At 34.4% G+C, this 9,909-nt stretch overlaps 2 protein-coding genes across 2 annotated transcripts; both read left to right on the top strand.

Moving 5' to 3' along the window:
- The first annotated feature begins 2,540 nt into the window (after positions 1–2,540).
- LOC125190435 (F-box protein At3g07870-like) lies at positions 2,541–4,405 on the top strand. Its single transcript, XM_048087751.1, is given in 3 exon segments — positions 2,541–2,605; positions 3,089–3,435; positions 3,437–4,405. Coding segments are annotated over 2 exon segments (1,155 nt in total). The 5' UTR covers positions 2,541–2,605; positions 3,089–3,131; the 3' UTR covers positions 4,288–4,405.
- A 2,517-nt stretch (positions 4,406–6,922) lies between these two features.
- LOC125186166 (F-box/kelch-repeat protein At3g06240-like) lies at positions 6,923–8,912 on the top strand. The gene is made up of 2 exons (XM_048082511.1): positions 6,923–6,982; positions 7,514–8,912. The coding sequence occupies exon 2, from the start codon at positions 7,532–7,534 to the stop codon at positions 8,804–8,806; it is 1,275 nt and encodes a 424-aa protein (XP_047938468.1). The 5' UTR covers positions 6,923–6,982; positions 7,514–7,531; the 3' UTR covers positions 8,807–8,912.
- Positions 8,913–9,909: the final 997 nt, after the last annotated feature.

The following is a 9,909-nucleotide window of genomic DNA, read 5'->3' on the forward strand; positions in this document are numbered from 1 at the left end:
TTGCTCTATATATGTGAAAAATAGATTGATGAATTAATTAGTGTTTATTTACACCCATATATATGTGATTCAAAGAAATATGAAATTTTATATAGGAAAAATATAAAAACTAATGGATATTGAATCTTATTATTAAATTTTTATCATTTGTTTAGATATAATATTCTGTGTAGCAGAAGCATGACGATCATCAGTTCAAAAGAATTGTGTGTTTTGGTGTGGCGATAAAGTAGTTAGGGATATATATTTAAGTTAATAATCGGTTCATAATATAACCCTTTTAAATATTGTAATTATAAGAAAAACCCAATGAATAAATTTCAAACCTCTAGTAATGAATATATTAATTTATAGTTTATTGAATCGTATTTCTTATTTTTTATACTTTTCAGAGGAAGATAAATCAATTTAATTTTTGGCAAATGTTAACATTTTTAATCATATCTTATTACTATGTGTCAACACACAACATCACACTGGGATGGGAGAATATGTATTTTTAATTTTTTACTCCACCATATATTCCACTGTTTTCTTTACCAGTGTTAACACCTGCACTATGCACATGACAAAAGATTTTTAAATAATAAAGATATATTAATTTAAAATAAAGAATATAAAGTAAATAAGTATAAAAATATATTTACAAATAAGTACTAATTAAAATAAATATTTGTAATATTATAAGCAACAACAAAAAATTATTTGTACAATTGTACTTCTCTCAACCCACTCAATGAAACATTTCATATTTTAGTAGATGATTATATACTATTTTAATATCTGATATGAGTGTAGTATAAAATAAAAGAAATAACAAAAGAGGAGATGTGTGGATGACACAGAATAAGACATACAAATAAAGAAAAATGTAATACTGTTTACAAAAGAATAAAAAAAAGCAAACTATTTGAACGAATAAATAGTAGTAGTCAAATAAAAAAACATATTATATAAAATTTAATAAATAGGGAGTAGTAGTCAAATAAAAGTACACAACAACAATTAATGTTATGCAATATTGTTCTTTGTTTGATAATGATATTAATTTAGTTTCACTTTATATCATTATTTATTGGTGTTTCAAAATAATTTGGTTTAGCCATATTTGAATTCAATATAAACATATTTCAAATTTTTGGGAAGTAAAAAAGAATAGAAATTTGAGTAAATCTAAAATGAGAAATATGAATAATCAAAGTTAACTCAATTCTAGCTATATACCGTGAATTTAATTACTTAGTAAAAAGACTTCAAAATTTATTTTTCCTCTTAAGTAGAAATAACACCAAGTGTATGATCTAACATCAAGAAACTAACACATAATAAATCAAAGTCAACTCAATCCTAACTATATATAGACTTAATTACTTATTGAAAAAAATAATTTAAAAAATATATACTACTATATTATACAAAGTCCAATAAATTAAATCTTCACTTTCTAGCCCATCTATTTAAAAGGGGTTTAAATCTTCTTCAAGAAGTTTGCATTTGATTGGATTCATTTTTCCTCAATAGGAGTTGTCTTTTTTCTATCCAATCGTCGCTATTTTTCAAAATGACCAAAAGGATAAACAAAATAGCTTCACAATTTCCCTCCAAAAAGGTCAATATTGACTTTCTATCTAACTCTCCCTTTCAGTAGTATAGATTACTACTACTAATCAAAACACTCGAATCACTTTTTTTTTTTCTTCGATTCTTCCTCTGAAATTACCCCTGGAAGGTGAATGCACTTTCTTATTCAGCACTCGATTGTTTTCGATCTCTCTGATTGAGTCGTTGAGTGGATGGGGCGAGCGATACACTAGGACTGAAAGGCGAGGCCGGGGCAACTGGTGTGGCAGCGACATTTTCCTCTATTTCCAATACAGTTTTTTTTACATGTAGGCGCAATGCAACATGCTAACATCTCATTTGATAAATAATCCATTTTCTACAAACTGGCTATGTGATTTAAAAATTGAAGGGTTTGAATTTAATCAAAAATAATGTCAGCCTTCACATGTAACCAACTCCCAATAGTTCTAAATTCTAATCAACTTCGCAATATTATAATGGGATATTGACATCTAATATCATGAAACTTTTAAAAAGTTGGATTTTTCTCACGAACTTTAAAATTGGCAAATAATATCATAAACTTTACCCCGGGTTTGTTTTTTCCCACGAATGAAAAAATTTATGTTATTTTAATAGTATGAAGAACAATTTTGGAGGGTGTGATTCAAGAAAAACTATCTTTAAAGATTGAAAAACTTGAAGCTTTCAAAATTGTTGTCGAGAAATTACGAAAAAAAATCCTTATCATAATATTATTTGTGGGAATTTTTTTTTTCGTGGGAAGAAAAATACGGGATAAAATTCGTGATATTATTTACCAATTTTAAAGTTCATAGAAAAATCCAACTTTTTAAAAATTTCGTGATATTAGATGCCAATATCCCTATTATAATCTATGTCATATTCATTAAAATTTGCGGCGTTTAAATTACATTTTCTTATTATAAAGTGGAGTATTTATTATATCTCAATGACACAGACACGACTGCAGCGGCGCCGCTCTCAATATCCGCCGTCTCCACCGCATTTCCACCGGAAGGTGAATGAATTTTCTAATTCAACACTCGACAGTCTCTATCACTCTGTTTTTAGCTCATTTCCTATCTGCTATGCCTTTGTTTTTGGGATTTCGTTGCAAATTGAAGAGTGTTTCTCTTTTTTTTGCCGGTTTTTGTAGAACTACAGCATCCTTGTATTTTGATTGTTGTAGATTTTGTTTTAGGAGTAACAAATTTGCCGATTTAAGTATTGTAGAATGCGTTAGGGTTTTAGGCTTATACTATTCAATTATGTTGCAATCCTGCATTTTGATGTTATAACCTAAAACCGATTTAGTATTGCACAATTTGTACTTTGGTTTATACACAATTTGGTTTGGCACCAAATTATTTTTTGTGGAATGGATTAGGAATTTAGGAATTAGGCCTGAATGATGTTGTAAATTGCACTTGCAAGTGTGTTACTTTGACCAGATTAATGATTTTGCTATTTCTCTGATTTCACTATTTTGTGAATGATGAAGGGTGTTATTAAGTTGAGAGATGAAAAGTGCCGATAATTCCAAAATGGGTGAAGATTTCTTCAAATATCTACCATCAGAAATCGTAGTAGAAATCCTCTCAAGACTCCCCACTCGAGCAGCTATGGCCTGCAAGTGTGTTTGTAAGCCATGGCTCGGTCTGCTCGCTACTCCTGAGTTTGTGAATTCACATACGCCTAGATCCGTCCTGGGCATTGCTGTTGAAACACGCTCCCTGTCATACGAAACCATTGAATTTGTGGATGAGCTTGACCTCGACTTAGATGAGGAGCATCGTTGGGATGTAACCTTCAGCTTCAGACTCCCTTTTGATGGACCGTTATCGTAGTTCAGCTAATGGTGTGATCTTTATAAGAGACTTTGATCGTGGTGATCTTATCCTGTGCAATCCGATCACACGTGACTATATCAAGCTCCCTCGTCCTAGACTAACCCCCCCACAAGTTCAGGATGAGTTGGATAATTTTGGATTTGGAGTGAGCAGAATGACGGGACAATATAAGGTGGTTTGGATTTTCTCTTCAGTAAGCCACTCTGAAGATCCACCGCTAGGAGCATATTCCCGAAATGCGTGCCAAGTATACACAGTTGGAACCGGATCATGGAGAAATGTTCCCTTTGGTATGCAGCTCAGGTTTATTGGTGACAATGGAGGGGTACTTTTTAACGGAAATCTTCATTGGACGGTAGCGAAAAGAAGAAGTGGCGTTGATAGATGGATTTCTTGCTTTGATCTTGAAACGGAATTTTTTAGCACCTTCTCTGCACCTCGTCCTCATGGTAGAGGTTATTACAGTAGGTCACTCTGTGTTTTGAGGGATTGCCTTTGTCTAAGCGATATTTCAAAGGAAGGGTGCGTTATAATCTGGTTGATGAAGGAAGACGAGCACAGTTGGACAAAGATATTTGTCATCCCTGAAGTTGATAGACTTCCTAGCAACAGCGAAGCTGAACGACTTACTGGCGCTGTTCATATTTGGCCTATTAGAATTTTCGAAAATGGTGACGCCTTGATGGAATGGGAAGATGGCACGCTATTCTACTACTACAACAAGAGGAAAATTTTAGACTACAAGATCATGTCTCTAGGGGATCGTGATCCGTTCACCCGTACGATCATGTACGCCTCGAGCTTTGTCTCTCTCAAGAGTTTTGCGATGGAGAATGTGTACTCGTTTTGAGTTGTGACTGTGTAGTTTCTTTCATGTCTCATGGTGATGAATATGAGAGATTGTACATCTTTTGCCAAGATAAGTTTCTTGGGTTTTATTTGTGATATGGAGTAGCTTTATGTGTTTATTAAATTAGTTACACCCATATGTGATTCAAAAATATTTATATATTGCCACATGATTTAAAATTCTAACTATACTTATTCTTCCGAGCAAATAAAACTAGATCAAAGTGAAATTCCAATTTTGGAATAGCTCAGTTCATCAATGGCTGATCAATTGCATCGTCTATGATGCATGATTTATGAACTGATGAAAGAAACAGAGAAAAGAGGGTGATGATGTGGAATTTATTTTTTATTTCTTAAAATTATTTAAATTAAAATCACATCATTTTGTTTGTCACATATATTCTATTTTGCCACATTAGTTATCATTTTTTTTGTTTTGAGGACAATTAGAAAAATCTAAAGATCATGTATATGCACTGGCGGACTCAGGACTTTTAATTCGGGGTACGACTTTTACATTGATTTAGAGCATTAAAATTCGATCGATCATTTTGCTTCGTTTTATTAGATGTGAATATCGTATATCAATATTTTTATTAATTGTGAATGAATTATATATATAAATAGATAAAAATATAATAACTTTGTTCCATACGTTCCAAGGAAGATGACCCCTTCCTTGAGTGACACGAGAATTTATGCAAATTTATTTTTGTGTGAAGTGGAGATAATAAATTAAGAGAGAGGGAATAAAATAGAGAGAAGGGTGTTCTATTTGTAATAATGGATCATTTTAGTTAGGACAAACTAAAAAGGAAAATGAGTCATTTTTAATGGAACAGAGAAAGTACAAATAGATAGAAACATAATAGCTATGAAATAGAAAGAAAAAATAATAATAAATAGAATGAAATAAGAATTAAAAGAAAAAAAATGGAGCAAAATACCTAATATTTACAAATAGCAAAGCACAAATCAAAATGTGAGCATACTAGAGACTAGAATGCCCCACCGCTAGGAATTGACCTCGGATCTTTAACACAGACTTAGCACATTCCTACCGCTGGGCTAAACTATAACGTATACTCCCTCTGTCCGCCATTAGGAGTCCCATTCATGGACGGCACGAGTTTTAAGAAATGTTAAGAAAAGTGGGTGGAAAAAAGTTAGTGGAATAAGGGTCCCACTTATATATATTAGTTTTAAATAAAATATGAGTGGAATGAGTTAGTGGAAGGTGGGGCCCTATTACCATTTATGGAAAAAGTGAACCGGGACTCTTATTCACGGACGGACTAAAATGAAAAAATGGGACTCCTATTCACGGACGGAGGGAGTGCCTGTTATTAATGTCTAAGCAATATAAAGTAAGAGCGTCTCCGGTGGCGCTCTTCCCACTAGGACTTCCCACAAAAACTTTTTGTCACGTCATCACTAGCCCCTCCCATTTTACTGCCACATCACTAGGACTTCCCATGCACTAGAACTCCCCGCAATTATTCAATTTACGGACTTAAAATTTACGGAATTAAAATGTCGACTCAGAATACAGGAGAATTCGAATACTTCATTAAAAAAATTACATAATTAAAAAAAAATTACATAATTTTAAAAAAATTTACATAATTTAAAAATAAAATTACATAATACCTAAAAATTACATAATCATAAAAAGTCGAGAAACACAACCCTCGGCTCTCACTCGTCCCCGTCCTCATCCCCGTCGCCCGTGCCGCTGCCGCCTCCGACGTCCACGCCCGCAATCTCGACGCCATAATCATCAATGGGTGGTATTCCTAAATCGCGCCGACATGCATCGACCACATCCTTGCACAACCTTTTGTACACAGGATCGTGCGTGCTAAACCACCTACTCGTGCTCTGCATCAGGGTCTTCGTTAGCTGCGCGCGGGCGAGACGGTCGTTACCTGGGCCTTCTGGGGCCTCCGATTCGACCTCGTAGGACCCGCTGCCGCTGCCGCTTCCCCTCGCCCTCCGCTACGAAGCCTTTTGTCCCATCGGGCGACGACGACGGTGAGAGTCTGATCGTGGTAGCGGGGCCACTTCCTCGGCTTCGGGGAGCTCGTGCGAACCAGCACTGCTGCTGTATCCACCGGAAGAGTTGATCTTCGTCCGCTTCCAGCCCGAGTCGACACCCACAGCAAACTTTTGCGAATCCCTGTCCCCGAGAAAGGCTTCCCATTGGTCAAAATGTTTGAACTTCAATTTTTTGTCGGGATACTGGACCAAGGCTCGTTTCTTCACATCATTTGGTATATTTAAAAAAACAAATTAACTAATAGTATATTATTTGGTGGTATACCAACAATGAAAATACTTTTTAATTCGTTGGTGGTATATTTAATTAGATCAAGTATTAAATCTCAAAGACAACTATATAGAAACGGCAAATCCTGCTTGATTTTGAAATTATAATTTTGGATAGTTCTATTCAACTTCTTTAACTCCCCCTATTTCATACCCATAATAATACTCTATTTTAAATTTCGCGTCATATTTATTAAAATTTGCGTCATATTTAGAAAGCATTTATCTATAAAAAAAATCATTTTTTTTTTCATTTAAAGTGGCGGAAAAAGCGTCGTTTAAAATCTCAAAACATTTCGAACCATTTTCAGTGCAGCGGCGCCGCTCTCACCAACTTCTGTCTCCACCGCATTTTCCAGCAGAAGGTGAATGAACTTTCTTATTCAACACTCCACACTTTCTCTTGTTCTGTTTTTAGCTCATTTCCTATCTGCTATGCCTTTGTTTTTGGGATTTCGCTGTAAATTAGAGATTATTTTACTTTTTTTTTGGCGTTGTTGTAAAACTATATTATCCTTGTATTTTGCTTGTTGTAGATATTGTTTTAGCGCTAACAAATTTGTTGAGTTAAGTATCTTGGAATGCGTTAGGGTTGCAGGATTTTATTCAATTTTGTTGTAATCCTGCATTTTGATGTTATAATGTTAAGATTTTGTTGCTGTAGATTTTTGTTTATGTATAATTGTAACCTAAAACCGATTTAGTATTACATAATTTCTACTTCACTTTCTGCAAAATTTAGTATGTCATCAAATTTGCCTAAATTCAGTTTTATTAGTGATAGGATTTGGAGACCTACATTTTGATGTTGTAAATTACGCTTGCAAGTGTGTTACTTTGACCAGATTAATGATTTTGCTACTTCTCTTATTTCACTTTTTTTGGTAATGATGAAGGTGTTATTAAGTTGAGAGATGAAAACTGCTGATAATTCCAAAATGGGTGAAGATTTCTTCAAATATCTACCATCAGAAATTGTAGTAAATATCCTCTCAAGACTCCCCACTCGAGCCGCTATGGCCTGCAAGTGTGTTTGTAAGCCATGGCTCGGAATGCTCACTACTCCCGAGTTTGTGAATTCGCATATGTCTAGATCAGTCCCGAGCATTGCTATTGAAACACACTCAAAGTGTTATGATATCATTGAATTTGCGGATGAGCTTGACCTCAACTTTGATGCACCAATTCCTTGTGGTGTCGACTTCAACTTCCTACTCTCTTATGATGGACCAATTTATAGGATACATAATGATTTTGATAAGGAGCATCGTTGGGACGTAACTTTCAGCTTCCGTCTCCCTTTTAAAGGAAGAATTCAGAGTTCAGCTAATGGTTTGATCTTTCTAAGAGACTTTGTTCATGATGATCTTATCCTGTGCAATCCGGTCACACGTGACTATCTCAAGCTCCCTTGTCCTCGACAAACCTCTCCAAAAGTTCCGAATGCCATGGATAATTGTGGATTTGGAGTGAGCGGAACGACTGGAAAATATAAGGTGGTCAGGATTTTCGCTGAAACAAAAGAACGACGAGAGGGTTTCAGAAATGCCTGCCAAGTCTACACAGTTGGAACCGGATCGTGGAAAAATGTTCCCTTTGGTAAGCCGCTCAGGTTTTGTCATGACATTGGAGGGGTACATCTAAATGGAAATCTTTATTGGATGGTAGCGAAAACAACAAGAGGCTTCTGTAGATGGATTTCTTGCTTTGATCTTGAAATGGAACATTTTAGCTCCGTCGCTGCACCTCCTCCTCGTGGTAGAGATTTTCTCTTGGGTAGGTCACTCTGTGTTTTGAGGGGTTGCCTTTGTGTAAGCGACATTTCACACCATGGGCGCGACCATTCCGACGATGAGAGCGACGAGGACGACATTCCAAACGATGGGCATGTTATAATCTGGATGATGAAGGGAGATGACAACAGTTGGACAAAGATATTTGTCATACCCGAAGTTGAACGATCAGCTGGTTTAGGTAATGTTTGGCCGATTATAATTTTCAGAAATGGTGACGCGTTGATAGAATGGGACGATGGCATGATATTCTTCTACTCCAACAAGAGGAGAAATTTTGACTGCGAGATCATGTCTCTAGAAGGTCGTGAACCGTTCTCCTCTACGACGATAATGTATGCCCCAAGCTTTGTCTCTCTCAAGAGTTTTGCGATGGAGAATGTAAGCTCATTTTGAGTCGTGACTGTGTAGTTTGTGTAGTTTCTTTCATGTCTGGTGCTGTAATGCATGAATGGTGAGGAACATGAGAGATTGAACCTCTTTTGCCAAGATAATATTATTAGTTTCTTGGGTTTTATTTGTGATCTGGAGCAGCTTTCTTGCTTTATATATGTGAAAATGCTGGATCTACGAGAAAAAATATAAAAACTAATGGATATTGAATCTATTATTAACATTTGATCATTTGTTTAGATATAATATTCTGTGTAGCAGAAGTATGATCGTCATCAATTCAAAAGAATTATGTGTGTTTTGGTGTAGCGATAAAGTAGTTAGGGATGTATATTTAAGTTAATCATAGATTCATAATATAACCCTTTTAAATATTGTAATTATAAGAAAAACCCAATGAATAAATTTCAAACCTCTAGTAATGATAACCTTGCAATAATATATTACTCCCTCCGTTTCTAATAATTCGTCATCATTTGACCTGACGGGTTTTAAGAAATGTAATAGAAAATGTGTTGAAAAAATTGGTGGAATGTGGATCCTACTTTTATATATTAATTTTGTAATAAAATGTGAGTGTGAATGAATATGTGGAATGTAGGGTCCCTTACCAAAAACAGTAAAAGTGAAAGATGACAATTTTAGGGATGAACGGAAATAAAAATAGGTGATAAATTTTTAGGGATGGAGAAAGTATTATTTACTTCATATAAATATTCCTTATCAAACACATGTCACTAATAATTAATTATTTAACTAGTTTATCATACATATTAAGTAAAATCAATTTGTTCCATAACATGGATCTAAATCTTGATTGGGCCCTACCTTGGGCATATCCCACCAATCAAACGACTCTTTAAAATTGAAAACGTTAAACAATTAAATTTTAAAAAAATCATTATTCTTCAGAAATTATAAATTACAACGCTGAATTTTTTAAAAAAAATTACAAACCCTAAAAAATAAAAAATTATAAATCCTAAAAATTCAAAAATTGCAATTCTTAAAAATTTAAAATGTGAGAAATTGTACTTTGAAAAATTCGTAGGAATAATACAGAAGGAATGAAAATAATGTGGAGTTTAGACATGCAAAAAAATTAT

This window comes from Salvia hispanica, chromosome 5, assembly GCF_023119035.1.
Source record: "Salvia hispanica cultivar TCC Black 2014 chromosome 5, UniMelb_Shisp_WGS_1.0, whole genome shotgun sequence".
Classification (NCBI taxonomy): Eukaryota; Viridiplantae; Streptophyta; class Magnoliopsida; order Lamiales; family Lamiaceae; genus Salvia; species Salvia hispanica.